Source organism: Miniopterus natalensis, chromosome 5 (genome assembly GCF_054644295.1).
Source record: "Miniopterus natalensis isolate mMinNat1 chromosome 5, mMinNat1.hap1, whole genome shotgun sequence".
Taxonomy (NCBI): Eukaryota; Metazoa; Chordata; class Mammalia; order Chiroptera; family Miniopteridae; genus Miniopterus; species Miniopterus natalensis.
This window is the reverse complement of record NC_142085.1, coordinates 9,752,587-9,768,201: the sequence shown is the minus strand read 5'-3', so window position 1 is coordinate 9,768,201 and position 15,615 is coordinate 9,752,587. Positions and strand designations below refer to the sequence as shown.

The 15,615-nt window shown below is 40.4% G+C and overlaps 1 protein-coding gene across 1 annotated transcript in view; it reads left to right on the top strand.

The window, feature by feature from the left end:
- The window catches only part of SLC26A8 (solute carrier family 26 member 8), an 83,280-nt gene that overhangs the window by 28,935 nt on the left and 38,730 nt on the right, over positions 1 to 15,615 (top strand). Inside the window, exons 5-7 of the mRNA XM_016223671.2 lie at positions 5,711 to 5,875; positions 6,503 to 6,652; positions 10,665 to 10,747. Coding sequence (XP_016079157.2) covers positions 5,711 to 5,875; positions 6,503 to 6,652; positions 10,665 to 10,747 — 398 coding nt within the window. The remainder of the gene's footprint in view (positions 1 to 5,710; positions 5,876 to 6,502; positions 6,653 to 10,664; positions 10,748 to 15,615) is intronic.

The following is a 15,615-nucleotide window of genomic DNA, read 5'->3' as shown; positions in this document are numbered from 1 at the left end:
AGGCGTTCCAGTCTATCCCAGCCAGGATAGTGTCAGTGGAGGCCTAGTGGGGATCCAGAACTGCCACTCCTGTCCAGCAATTTTGGAGAGTCCCTAGTGCCACAGGTGTCAGTAGAGGCTGAGAAGAGAACCTGAACTTTTACTTCTACCAGGCAATAACAAGATGGCACCTCCTTCTTTCCCTGCCAGCACTTTGTCAAAATAAGCTAGCTAAAACAGAAGGTTTAAATATGATCCAGAGTTTTATAACATAGTACCCAAAAAATGTATGATTGAATTGAAAATCACTTGTCATACCAAGAATGAGGACAAATCTCAACTTGAATTAAAAATAAAAAGATTCTGACACTGAGATGACAGAGATAATTCGAATTGTCTGGAAAGATTTTGAAGTAGCCTTACTAAAGATGGTTCAGCAAGCAATTATAAACATGCTTGATAAAAGTGAAAAAAATACTCTGTCCTCAGCAAATAAATAGACAATATAAAGAAGAACCAAAATGGAAATTTTAGGGCTGAAAAATACAATAAATAAAATTTAAAGGATAGTCTCAACAGCAGAATGGAGGAGACAGAGAAAAGAATCTATGAACTTGAAGAAAGAATGATAGAAATTACCCAATCTGAACAACAGAGAGAAAATAGACTGAAAAAATTTAACAGAGCTTCAGGAACAGTGGGATTATAACAAAAGATCTAGCATTTGTGTCGTAAAAGTCCAGAATGAGAGGAGAAAAAAGATGGGGCAGAATTACTTTAAGAAATAACAGCTGAGCCTGGCCAGCATGGCTCAGTGGTTGAGCATCGACCTAGGACCCAGGAGATGACAGTTCATTTCCTGGTCAGGGCACATGCCTGGGTTACAGGCTCAATCCCTAGCAGCGGGTGTACAGGAGGCAGCCAATCCATCACTCTCTCTCATCATTGATGTTTCTCTCTCTCTCCCTCTCCCTTCTTCTCTCTGAAATCAATAAAGACATATTTAAAAAATAATAACAGCTGAAAACTCCCAAAATTTGGCAAAATATATTATCCTTTAGATTCAAGAAGCTGAAAAAAAAATACCAAAGAAAATAAATCCAGCCCGGTCGGGCGTGGCTCTGCGGTTGAGTGTCGACCTAGGATCCAGGCGATCCGGGTTCGATTCCCGGTCAGGGCACATGCCCGGGTTGCAGGCTAGGCAGCCGATCAATGACCCTCTCATCATTGATGTTTCTAACTCTCTCTCTCCCTCTCCTTTCCTCTCTCTGAAATCAATAAAGATATATTTAAAAACAAACAAACAAACAAAAAAAACTATATGTAAAAAAAAAAAAAAGAGAAAATAAATCCATAGAAATCCACAATAAGACAAATCATAGTCAAACTTCTGAAAACTAAAAACAGTGAAAAAAATCTTGAATGTAGTAAGAGAAACACTTTACCTACAGGGGAAAACAACTCACATGACAGCAGATTTCTTATAAGAAACCATGGAGGTCAGAAGGAAGTGGCACCATATTTTTTGTTCACTGAAAGAAAAGGACTACAATCCAAAATCATGTACCCAGTGAAAATATCATTCAAGAATGAAAGGAAAGTCAAAACATTCTCAAATGAAAGAAAACTAAGAAAATGTGTCACAAGTTAACCTATCCTTAAAAAAATGGCTAAAGGAAGTTCCCTAAAAAGAAAGGAAATGGTAAAAGAAGGAATCTTGAAACATCAGGAAGAAAGAACAATGAAATGAGTAAAAATATGGATAAATATGAGAGATTTTTCTTGTCCTCTTGGGTTTTCTAAATTATGTTTGATGGTTGAAGCAAAATTTTAACACTATCAGATGTAGTTCAAAATGTATATAGAAGAAATATTTAAAACAATTATTTTATAAACAAACAAAGGCAAGGTTTCTATACTTTGCTTGAACTGGTAAAATGTTGACACCAGTAGACTGTAATAAGTCATGTATATATAATGTAATACCTAGGACAAGCACTAAAGAAGCTATACAAAGAGATACACTAAAAAACAATGTAGATAAATAAAAATGGAATTCTAGAAATGTTCAAGTAATCCATAGAAGTCAGGGAAAAAAGAGAAAGAGAAATGAAAACAGAACAAATAGAAAAATAGCAGACGTAAACCCTAACATGGCAGTATTTACACTAAAGATAGAGATTGACATATTTTAAAATATGCTGTCTGCAAGAAACATCAAATATAATGATATAGACAAGTTGCAAGTAAAAGAATGGAAATATATAGCATGCAAATATGAATCAAAGGAAAGCAGAATTGCCTACGTTAATATCAGATAAAGTAGACTTCGAAGCTAAGAAAATTACCAGAGGTAGAAAGGGACATTGTATAATGATAAAAGGATCACTCTACCAAGAAGAGATAGTAATTCTAAGTACATATGAACCAAACAACAGAGCTATAAAATACGTGAAGCAAAACTAATAGAACTGAAAGGAGAAATAGACAAATACAGAGTTACAGTTGGCGACTTCAACACTCCTCTCTCAATAATTGATAAAAAAAAAAATCAGCAAGGAAATAATAAAACTCAATAACACCATTGACTAACAGGATTTAAGAGATATTTACAAAGCAGCCTATCTAATAATAGCAGAACACACATTCTTTTCAGTGACTCATGAAACATATACCAAGATAAGTTAAATCCTAAACTAACCTCAATCATAGCCATAAAACTAACCTCAATAAATTTAAATGAATTTATATCAAACAGCGTGTTCTCTGACCACAGTGGTATCAAACTAGAACTCAAAAATAGCACGTTAACAGGAAAGTCTCCAAATACTTGGATACTAAACAACACACTTTTAAATAATCCACAGGTCAAAGAATAAGTCTCAAGGGGAAATTTTTAAAAATACGTTAGGGTAAATGAAAAGAAAACATACAAAAGTTTGCAGGACACAGCTAAAGCAATGCTGAGAGGTAAATTTATAGCACTAAAATGCATAAAGAAGAAAGAAAGTGTCTCAAATTAATAGCATAAGCTCCCACCTCAAAAACCTAGAAAAACAAAAGCAAATTAGATCCAAAATAAACAGAAGGAAGGAAATCATGAAGAATAAAAATGAATGAAATTGAAAATAGGAAAGTTTACATGATTCTTATGTAAAATTCCTTAAGTGACAAAATTATGGAAATGGAGAACAGAAGTTGAGGATGAGGGTGGAAGTAGGAAGATGGAAGTTGGGAGTAGGGATGAGAGGTAAGAGGCTAGTTGGGGGTTGGCTATAAAATATCAACAGAGGGATCCTTGTGGTGATGGAATTATTTTGTATCTTGGCCATATTGACATCAGTACCCTAATTGTGGTTTTTCAAGATGTTACTTTTGGGGGAAAACAGGTAAAGAATACACCAGATCTCTGTTTTGTTTTTGACAACTGCCTATCAATCTATAATTACTGAAAATAGAAAGTATAAATTTAAAGAACTCTGAACTAGATGATAATATCTAACAGTTATTGCTATGTGCTAGTCACTGTTCAAAGCATTTTATATGTATTATCTCTTTTGATCCTCACAACACTCCCTTTTGAGGATGGATATTACTATGGCCCTTATTTTAGGAAAACAAAAGTATAATGAGGTTAAGTGAACTGCCCAAGGTCACATAGCTAGTAAGATCCCAAACTGGGATTCAGGCTCAGGGTGATCTACCTCCAGAATCTATGCTCTAGATAATCTTAAAGTGAAAACTAATATTAATAACAGTGAAGTGTTTAATGGCAAAAGAATATGAAATAAAGGAATAATCTTTAGTTGGGTTGGAGTTTTCTGGAAAGGAAAGGACCATTTATTGAGACTTTCATTCATTCACTGAACATTTAGTACTTGTTTTCTGTAAGAAACGCAAATAGGTTTTATGTCACAGGGCAACTCTGACTGACAGTGGCTGCCTAGAAAACTGTGTTAACACAGATTCTGATGCCACGTTTAACAGCTGGGCAAGAAAAAGTTGTATGGCTAACTGTAGATACTTGCCATTTATGAGGTGGAAGGAAAGGATGGCATGAAAAATGAGTGAAATGTACTTGCATCTGTCACTGTTTTCAGGTTTGAGCTAAGTGTTTTTACATGTGTTGTATAATGTGACCCATACAAAACACCGTGTGTTGAGTATTATTCACAATTTATAAATTCGGAAACGGAGGCTCAGAGAGTTTGGTTAACTTGTCCAAACTCACACAGCCAATGAGTGGCAGAGCCTGGATTGAAGCCAAGTTCTCCATCCCCAGGAATCTTGCTGTTTTCATCAAATCTCCTAAAGAAGGGGAGTTTTATTAAGCTCTTGACATAGATTGGCAGAGATGGCAAAAAAAGAGGGGCTCATGGATAAGCACAGAAGTAGAAATCAGCCAATCACACAAAACACAGGGAGCAGATCGGCCTGACTAGAGTAGAGGAGGGGACTGAGTTGTAATGACAGGAGATTAAGGGGGGACACAGCACCCAGCTGATGGGAAGCTTTGAAACAAAAAGCTTTTAAAGCTGAAAGATTTACTCTTCCAAGTTTGTTTTCTGAAAGCTTCTAATGCCGTGGAAGATGAACCGGTGACAATAGTGGGCTTTAAGACTTTCGCTTTCCTTTCCCCGTCTTCTTCACTGGGCTGTGCCAGTTTTCTTAACCTACCCTCTTAAGGGGGCTGGGGTCTACCCTTTATCCATCAATTTCCCAATTGTGTTTTTTATTATAAAAGATGGACATGTATATTTCAAAAACCTCAAATGATAAAGTATAAATTATACAGTATTGCCACCAACTTTTAATCCCATTCCGCAAAGGTAACCTCTGTTAATAGTTTGACATGTATACTTTAGATCCTTTGTGTATTTAGAAACATATAAAATTTATTTTATTATATATTATGTAACATTTAAAATACATATTTATATATTATATATGCATATAAAATACTATATTTTATACATATATATAATATATATATAATCCTGAGGACATAAATTCAGTTTAATCATTTTTAGTAAAGATAAAAGTCAAAGGCCAAAAAGTGTGAGCTGGAACTCAGGTTTTTTGTTTTTGTTTTTGATATAATTTTATTGATTTCAGAGAGAGGAAAGGAGAGGGGGAGAGAGAGATATAGAAACATCAGTGATGAGAGAGTCATTGACCGGCTGCCTCCTACACGCCCCCTGCTGGGGATCGAGCCCACAACCCGGGCCTGCGCCCTGACCGGGAATGGAACCCCGATCTCCTGGATCCTAGGTCGATGCTCACGTGCTGAGCCACACCGGCTGGGTGGAACTCGGGTTTTTTAAATTGTCTTTTTGTTTGTAAAAAGCTGTGCCCCTCACAGGAATGTTAATATCTCCTGGAAAGGGCTCTCGGAACTTCTAATGAAAGGGCTCATTAAACAGAGGCAAAGGCTCATTCTGATCACTGTGACCGTTAACCTTAATCAGCAAGGTCAGTAGATTCCAGAGCTTAAGTGCTCGCGAAGAAAGAAGCGGGTCTGGAGCCCGTAGGGAGGCTCGGCTCAGAACGAACACCTGGGACCTATTGCACATCATGAATTTCAGTCGATTAGGGAAAGAGCAACAAGAGCTGCCAAAGGGGCCTAACCTAGCTTCCCCGCAGGAAGCCCCCTGGAGATAACTTACCCGGTGCCCTGGCGGGTCCGATGACCTTCGGCCTCTGTTTTTCTTTCCCACCTGCGCCCCTGCAGCTCTCGATGGGCGTGCTAGGTTTTGGCTTTGTGGCAACTTACCTCCCCGAGGCCACGATCAGCGCCTACCTGACGGCCGCGGCCCTGCACCTGATACTGTCCCAGCTGGCGTTCATCTTCGGGATTATGATCAGCTTCCACGCCGGCCCCATCTCCTTCTTCCAGGTGAGTAATTCCTACCCTCGCCCAGACTGCAAGTGCCCCCCCCCCCGTCCTCCAACAGAGGTGGGCCCAAGTGGAGAGGCTCCTGCTTAGGCAGCTGGGTAGAGAGGGTCCTGGAAATAACTTCGTCTCTCCTAGATTTACAGTCTTGATTAACTGCAGATGCCACTTGGACCATTTCTCAGTTGCATTAACCATGTTGCCCAGCTTTTTAAACTCACATGATTTACATAAAAATTTGATCTCAAAACAGACATGTACCCTAAGACATCTACAGAATATAAACTGCTAAGTGACCCCTGAATGCAGAAATGGCACAGGAGCCAAGCTAAAGTACATATATGGTCTAGGAAAATTAGTAACGAGTAGGCTAATGAACAGAGCTCCTGGGTCCTTTGTGTTACACTGAAATATATACAGCGTATTATTTCTTTATTGGACATTACTGTCTTTTAATATCACTTTTTCAATTAAAAAAAAAATACATATCTACCCACTTGGTCCAGACTTTTGTGCTCAGCCACACTACCTAGGGACCTCTTTTTGAACTAATCTAGAAAGAGTGTCATTTTCTAAATTTAGGCAATTACATATCCTTTTCTAAGCCTCTGTAATTTTGTTTTCTTTCAGAACATACTTAACTACTGTATGTCTCTCCCAAAAGCTAATTCCACCAGCATCCTGCTATTTCTAACTGCTGTTGTCGCTCTGAGAATCAACAAATGTATCAGGATCTCCTTCAATCAGTATCCCCTTGAGTTTCCCATGGAGGTTTTCCTGGTAGGTGTTCTGATGCCCCAAACTCATGATTCGGATCGTTCAAAATACCTATCTTTTAAAAAAGAAATAAAAGAGCAACTAGGAAGAAAAAGGCTGTAAAAATAATGATTTTTAAAAACATAAGTTGAATTGTGATAAAGCTGAATACACTTTGTTTTAAATGCTCGCTTATATTTGTAAAGCATACTGATTTTCAAAGGACTCTCATCTATTGCCTCTTTTTCATACTATTTAAAAAAATAATTACAGATGATGTAGTATAGAATTATACCCCTAAAACCTGTGTAAGCTTATTAACCAATGTCCCCCCAATACATTCAATTAAGAACTAAGGGTTTTCCCCCTTATGAAAGCAATACAGGCTCATCCTAACAATTTAGCAAAACATAAAGATGGGGGGGGGAGGAAGGGAAAAAAATTCCTATAGTTGCATCACCCAAAGTTAGCTACAATGGAACTTCTAGATTCTTAGTTATCCAGTGCCTCCTTCTTCCAAACAAATATACGACAGGCCTGCGCTCGGTGTCGGTGAGTTTCCCTCTGCTCTGTAGCAGCCCTGTTCCTATCTTGGTGTGGCTGCGACCTTACTGTCAGCCAGCCCCCTTTCCCTCTCACCTTGCAGCAGTGCAGACACTGAGGGAGGTGGGTGTGAAGGGCGTTACCTGACCCGTGTCACTAGTAAGTGGCAGAGCTGGGGCTCACTACTGTCTAATAATAACATTCCTTGTCTCTTTTACAAATCCACTGACAAAATTTATCGTTTGCGGTTATAATTAACATTTTTATAATGATAGAGACAGTTTCCTAAATAAAGCTTAGGGTTGTTGTTTTTTAAGTCAGCGTTTCTCATAGGATTGCTGAATCCCTGGATGTCTTTGAGAATTATTTGCCCCTTCAGAAGTGTTCTGTTGCAGAGATACTTAATGTTCACCAAATATCCACGTGCTCCCCTGTATTTCCCAGCCACCCCTGTAGTTAGGCAAGACCGTGTGACTTTGGAGCCAAACCATAGGAGACTAGGTGTGAGTCCCCATGTACTCCCTTCCTGTGCTGTGATAGTTGGGGGGGCTGTGTGTTGAGATGATAGAGTCTCCACACGGAATTAGCCTGGATCCCTGAGTCGCCCTCTGCCAAGAAGGCAAAAAAATAACTTTAATGTGTTAAGATCTCATGGTTTGTATGTTGCATACCTATCCCATACTGACTAATCCAGGCCTGTACAGTTCATGATTGTAAGAGCATGGGAGCTGCTTTGGAAACTGAGGCCAAACTCTGTCTCATCATTTTTGTCTGCCTCTTATAGAGGTGCCTATTCTTTCTTCCTCGCAGTAGTTGAAACCCGGTTAATTCATAAAGGACAGAAGCTGAAAGGCTGCTTTTACAAAAGACTTTCCAAAACACTGTGCACAAATAGCGGTGTCCTGGTGCCCGGGAGATGATGTACATATGGAGTCAGGGGGCTGGAGTCAGGTCAACATCTCCTTTCCATGGAACCCGCCCAGTTCTGGCACCTTAGCAAACTGAGGCTTTGGGGCCACCAGCAGATGGCATCTGTGACACAGACATCAGCTCTCTCTCTCTCTCTCTCTCTCTCTCTCTCTCTCTCTCATTTCAGCTTTGTCAAGGTACAATTGACATAAAATTATAAGATATTTAAAGCGCGCATCATGGTGATTTGACATATATGTACATTGTGAAAGGGTTCCCCCATCTAGTTAATTAACACACCCATCACCCCACGTTTATCTTTTTTGGGGGGGGGTGATAACATTTTAAGTTCTACTCTCTTATCAAATTTCAGTTATACAATATAGAATGACCAGCCGTAGTCCCCACACAATACAATAGCTCCTCAGACCTTACTCCATCTTATAGCTGAAAGTTTGTACCCTTTTGTGAACTTTTTCCCCCATCGCATAGCCCCTGCCAACCACTTTTCTACTCTGTTTTTGCGAGTACGACCGGTTTTGTCTTTAGGTTCCACCTATAAGGGACAGCATACAGTATCTGTTTTTCTCTGTCTGGCTTATTTCGCTTATCGTAATGCCCTCAGGACTCATCCTTGTCGCAAATCAACCCTCTCTTAAGGGACATCAGCAACAGGAATCAGTGCTTTTCCTTCGAGCAGCCTCAAGGGCAGTGAACATTAACCAGGGTTATTAGGAGAGGAGGGAAGTAAAGGTACAGGGGAGGCGGAGCCTTTGCTGTGGCTGACAGACTGACTGGTGAGCCACAGTTAAGACACTGCTTTGGGGAGCGCTGGGAATAATCAGGATGCACCATGAAGTGACACGAGGCAGGAATCTGAGGCCCAGCAATACAAGGAGTTGAAGACTTAGAACTGTTGCACTTTAGGTAGTAAACTTTTTTGTGACTTAATTTACACTCAAAGGTTGTTAAAGCCTATTTATACACGTGTCATGTGATTGGGAAACACCTTCTGCCACGTAGCAAGAACTAGAGATGTAGTTTAGGACTGGAAAAGGGCCTCCACGTCTCCCCTGCTGGTGAGAAATATGGGAGAAGGGAGATAATCGCAGCTATGGCCCAAGGTGTAAGGAGCTTCTCACAGCGCCCATCAAGAAACTACTGTCCCCACGCACCCAGCAGTCTGTCCTGTCCGTAGTCTCAAGTAGAGGAAGATTTTGAAGGCTGGATCTGGGTCTGGGTAGAATATACTGACAAATAATTTAAGAGCCCCATAGCTGTTAGAAATGATGCATACTATATGTTCACGATTTATTTGTGTGTCTGTAGTTAAGCTGTATAGCAAACATCCCCCCCAAAGTGTCATTCATAGTTGCCTTTGGATGATTTATTTCTGCTTTTTAATTTTTCATGTTTTCTCTATTTTCCTTAATGAGCAAGCATTGTCTTCGCACTGGAAATAAAAGAGTTCCTTGGCTTCTTGCCACACTTCTTGTCCCTTAACTATGTCAAGACCAAAACTTGTCTTCTCTGACTCAGGCTATGACCCAGACTCTTCCCTCCGTTCTGCTCTGCGGGCGTCCTAGGGGTCTTCATCTGGTCACAGCATCACGGGGAAGCCAGCTGCGATCCTGCTCAGTGTCTGGTTGAACCCTTAGAGTAGATTCTGGGAACAGATTTATGTGCTAGTCGGGAGAATGAAATAAAGCAACCATATAATTATTATTTTAAAACCTAGGCATTGAGGGCTCTGGCTGGGTAGCTCAGTTGGTTAGAGCGTTGTCTGGATATGACAAGGTTGCGGGTTCGATCCCTGGTCACATGCAGGAGTCAACCAGTGAGTGCATAAATGAGTAGAACAGTGGATTGGCGTTTCTCTCTCTCTCTCCCCCCACGCCCTTCCTCTCTCTCAAAATTCAATAAATTTTAAAAAAAAATTTTAACCTAGGCTTTGAGTTCTGTTGTCTCTGGCTTAATTGGCTTTGGTGTGAAGTCTTTATTAGGTGTAACAGCTGCTAGGTTATCTATCTGCCTTCTAGTTGAAATGGAAGGGAGACTTGCAATTTTAGAAATCAATGAATGGGGGGCAGAAAAGGCAAGTCATTGCTCTGCTGAAGACCTTTTTCCTTGTGCTATCAAATGCTGCTCCAAATCATTAATGGTTAGTCAGTAATACGATTCTCAATATACTCAACAGCCCCCCAAAGACTTACTTATATCGGCACAGCGTACCCAGATCTAGAGACTTTTAGAACCGGGGCCTTGATACAAGTATTACCTGAAAACACGTTTATATTTGCTCTAGATGCTTAAAGTTGGTGAGGAAAAGAGGTCCAGGGCACCCGTTCGTCCCCATCATGTGGCAGAGACCAAGGCCATTCTGGCTGCAGCGCTAAACCAGCTTCGGGGACTGAAGAGTCAGGGGGTCGTCTGCCTTGCTTGCGGCCCTGACCCTCTCCGGCCGTCACGGGACGGACGCATTTCCATTCCCCGTCCTGCCAGAGGCTGAGGCACCTCCGCCCCCACAGGCAATACATTAAACGATATTTCCCTGACGGCCTGCCTTTTGTTTTAACCCCCACAGGTCCTTGGCTTCAGTGCGCTAGCGAGCAAGGTGAGCATGGCCACCGAAACCAGCAGGAGCTTCGTGGACATGATTCCCTACAGGTTGGTGATTTTACTTTTCAAGGCGACTCCGCCCTTTCTGTCACCTTCTCTCGGCCCCCGCCCCGCCGACGATGCTCCCCGGGGGTGGCCTCTCCCCACAGCCGCCGTCGGTCCCTGAGCTCACGCTCGTTTTTGAACACGGAGGCTCGTGAAGGGAGCAGGGCACGAGCAGCCCGCTTCCCTGGCCAGCCGCTGCCCCCCCACCGCTGAACGGGCCCCTGACCCGGTGCATCGTTGGCCGCGTGGGACACCAGAGAGGCTCCCGCGTGTTCCCCTAGCACATCGGGGGCCTTCGCGGCCTCTGTCCCTGTCTGCTTAATTCTCAAGGACGGGACGAGAGACGCCTCTGCGTCCCCGGCCTCTCTCCCGGGCGTTCCTTCTGTCTTCAGCCCCTTAGACGGGCTCGGTGTCCCTGAGCAATGTCCCCGGCCAGCCTGGCCGAGGGTTAGGGACTCGCAGTTCATCTGCATCCTAGCTCCCACCGGCGACCGGGGGGCATCGCTCTTGCTCTGTTAGGGAATCGTGGTTTCTTTCACCTTGACGGGGTGAATCCCTTTAGCCGAGAGGCACGGTGCGCGGCGCTGTCCCGACTCCCGGGCAGGAAGCCGTGAGACCCTGGCTTGGTCTCGTGCCCTGCCAGTCCCAGTGAATCTGATGACGGCTGAATCCATTCGAAATTCTGTTCAGCTGGGGGGAAAAGTGAGCAGACCACCAGGGAATGAGACGCTTTGTCCCTGCCCTCAGAAAAAAATAACATAAACGATGGGGTTGATGCTTCATATAATTATTTTCCTTCATTTCTCCTTACATTAATTATGAGGTAGATATTACCTTCTTTCTATGGCTGAGGAAACTAAGGCTTACCAAGTGTAAATCACTGATCCCAGACCACGCACCTCGGCAGTGGCACAGCTGCTCTTTGAACCCACTTCTATTTCAGTCCCAGATCTAGGATTATAACCGCTCTGCTACACTCACTCAACATGCTCCTGTTACTAAGGACTTCAAAACCTCGCAGTCAGCTTTTGCTTATATTTTATCATAAGATTCAAGGGTATAGATAGACGAGTGAGCGTTCCCAAAAAATCTAATTTTAGGTTTTGCTTTAACTTCCTTTTTTATTATCTATATATCCAAGGTTGCTAGGGACTAGGGGGGAAAAAATGAACAATTAAAGTTAGTTCCTTCAATATCCATGTCCCCCTTTAACCTAAACTGTTAACGAAGAATTGAATGTCACATAGAGCAGCAGACGGGAGAAACAGCAGCTGGTGCTGCGATCACAGGCTTGGGCGATCAACCCCGTGGGCTGGATTCCTCTCTGGGACGGCTACATTCTCACCTGACCTCTTAAAGGGACAAGAAGGAATTTTAACAAGACGTTCAATATCTGCGTTTGAACCTTTAGTTCTCTTGTCCTAAAGCTCATTACCTGGAAAACGCCCAGGTGTTTTAAGTTAGGAGTGTGTTATAATTAGGGAATGAAAATAGACATATTTGGATAATAAAGGAAAAGATACCAGAAGATAAGAATTTCAATTTATTCACGTAATAATGGTGATAAATAGGAATATAGGAAGAGCACTTGGAGGTGCTAAAAGTGATGCTCCTTTAAGGAAAATGAAATTTAAAATGCATAAACTAAGAAGAAATTTTAATTAGCTAAGGGATTAAACTACATCATGAAATTTTTAAAAAAATAATTTCCCCAAGTGTATTTAATACATTGTTTATTTTACTGAAATTGTATTTTACACAAAATTTCAGCTGTAACTCAATTGTTGAGTCATCTATCTATGTCTTGATGAAATGATAAGACTAATCAGAAGATTAAACGTTTCAAATGGCACCTCATCTAAGACACTTAGGTTTGTGTGTTTTTTTACTTAGAACTTTTTTTTTAATCCAGAGATATGGGAACATAGCATACCTGTGCTTGCAAATTTATTTTAAAGGACTATTCTATTATAGTTCTATGGAAAAACTGCCCCCCAAATCGTGAAGATTTCTTTTCCTTTATTTAGTCTGTTAATATTATGATTGATTTTTTTTTTGCTTCTTAATTTACCTTTATTGTTGAAAGTATTACAAATGTCCCTCTTTTCTCCCCATTGATTCCCTCCACCTTGTACCCCTCCCCCCAGGCCTTCACCACACTATTGTCTGTGTCTATGGGCTAAGCATATATGCATATAAATTCTTAGATTAATCTCTCCCCACCCACCCACCCACACCAGCCCTCTCTCTGAGATTCATCAGACTGTTCCATGCTTCTGTGTCTCTGGATCTGTTTTGTTCATTAGATTCCACATATGAGTAAGATCATGTGACACTTGTCGTTCTCTGACTGGCTTATTTTGCTTAGCATAATACTCTCCAGGTCCCACCATGCTGTCTCAAAGAGTAAGGAATCCTTCTTTATAGCTGCATAATATTCCATGGTGTAAATGTCCAAGAAGATGCCTGATACGATTTCAGTCTTCTTGAGCTTATAGAGACTTGTTTTGTGTCCTAACATGTGGTCTGTCTTTGAGAATGTCCCACGTGCGCGTAAGAAAAATGTACATTCTGCAGCTTTAGGGTGAAAGTTCTGTAAATGTCAATTAAATACATCTGATCTAGTGTGTCCTAACATGTGGTCTATCTTTGTGCGTTGGCCCTTTCAGAGGGTGCCTGCATTTCCAGCCATCTCTCCCTGGCAGACACAAACCTGACTGCTTTTCACAGCCAGATGTTATGTGGGCACCTCTCTCAGTGCTGGTGCTCTGGGCTGGGGAGCCCCACTTGGGATTTAGACCCCAGAGTTCTCAGTGGGAACTCCCCACAGCTGAGATAACCCTCCAGACCTTCAGTGGCTGCCTGTGGGAGCCCAGCCAGCCCCCTCACCTCCACACTTCCTACCAGTCTCTATGAGGTCTCTGCTTTAGGTCCTTCATCATGAGGATGCTCTCCAGCTCGTCTTTAGTTGCAGTTGATTATTCAGAGTGGTTTTCAGTGTTGTAATTCCAGTTTGCTCCTGGGAGAGTGTCAATGTAGCTTTCACTCAATCCACCTCCATCTTGGATCTCCCAGAGTTTATACTTGTATTATTATTTTTAATTATTTTATTATTTATTTGTGTTACAACCATTAAACCCACCCCATGCATACAACAATGAACTCAAAATGGATCAAAGACCTGAATGTAAGACCTAAAACTATAAAACTCTTAAGAGAAAACATAAGGATACATTTTCATGATCTTGGATTAGGCAATGGTTTCTTAGATATAACACCAAAAACACAAGGGACAGAAGAAAAAATAAATTGGACTTCATCAAAATTAAAAACCTTTGTGTTTTAAAAGATCTATCAAGAAAAGGAAAAGACAGCCCACAGAATGGGCAAAAGTATTTGCAAATCATATATATGATAAGGGTATAGTGTTCAGAAGATATAAAGAATTCCTACAATTCAACAACAAAAAGACAAATAGCCCAATTAAAAATAGCCAAAGGAATTAAACAGACATTTCTCCAAAAATGCCTAGTTATACAAGTGGCCAATAAGCACATGAAAAGACTCTCAATATAATTAGTCACAAGGGAAATGCAAATCAAAGCCAGCATGATATACAACTTCATATTTACTAGGAGGGTGGTAATAATAATAATAACAACAGAAAATAACAAGTGTTAGTAAGGATGTAGAGAAATTAGAACCCTGTGTTGGTGGGAATGTAAAATGGTGCAGCTACTGTAGAAAATAGTTTGGCAAATCTTCAAATGTTAAACATAGAATTACCATATGATCCAGCAAATCTACTCCTAGGTATATACTCAAAAGAAGTAAAAACGGATGCTCAAAGGAAAACTTGTACACGAATGTTTACAGTAGCGCTATTCATGATTACCAGTAGTTGGAAATAACTGAAATATCAACCGGCTGATGAATGGGCTAACCAAATGTGGTACATCCATTTAATGGAATATTATTCAGCCATAAGTAAGAATGATCCATGGTACAACATGGATAGATCTTGAAAAAATTATGCTAAGTGAAAAAGACAAAGTCAAAAGACCACATATTGTATGACTCTATTTATATGTAATCTCCAGAATAGGCAAAACCGTAGAGAAAAATAGATTAGTAGTAGCCAAGGGCTGTGGAGAGGGGCAATTGGGAGTGCTAACTGGTACAGGGCTACTTTTTGGGGTGATAAAATATTTAAAAATTAGCTAGTGGTGATGGTTGCACAACTTTGAGAATATACTAATATCCACTGAACTGTACACTTTAAAATGGTGAATTTTGTGATATGCAAATTATATATCAATAAAGCTGTTATTAAAACAACAGAATATTATAAGTAGCTTTTTATATTGTTATAAATATATTTGACAACTTCAATGAAAATATTCTTTGAGTCACTAAAACTAATAAAGTAGTCTCAAGAAATAGTAGATAACCTGAACCATAAACCATGATTATATAATTTGACAAAGGTTTCATTTAGTAAGTAGCCTATTTAAAAATTGAATTTGAAGTTAAGAACCTTCCCACAATGAAAACCCCAGATCTAAATATCTTCCCTAATAAACTCTACCCAATATTTAACAAAGAAGTAATGTCAATTCTATAGAAACTTCTCTAGAAATTGAAGACAAGAGACTACATCCCAAATCAACATTACTCTGATACCAAAACCAGACACAAATATTACAAGAAAAGAAAATCTTAAGTCAAGATCCTTCGTGAACATAATGCAAGACTTTTAAACATCATTTTAGCAAATCAAATATAAAATTATAATATATCATAACCAAATGAGTTTTATCCCAGTATGCAATGTTGGTTAACATTAAAAAAATCAATAGGATTCCAAGATG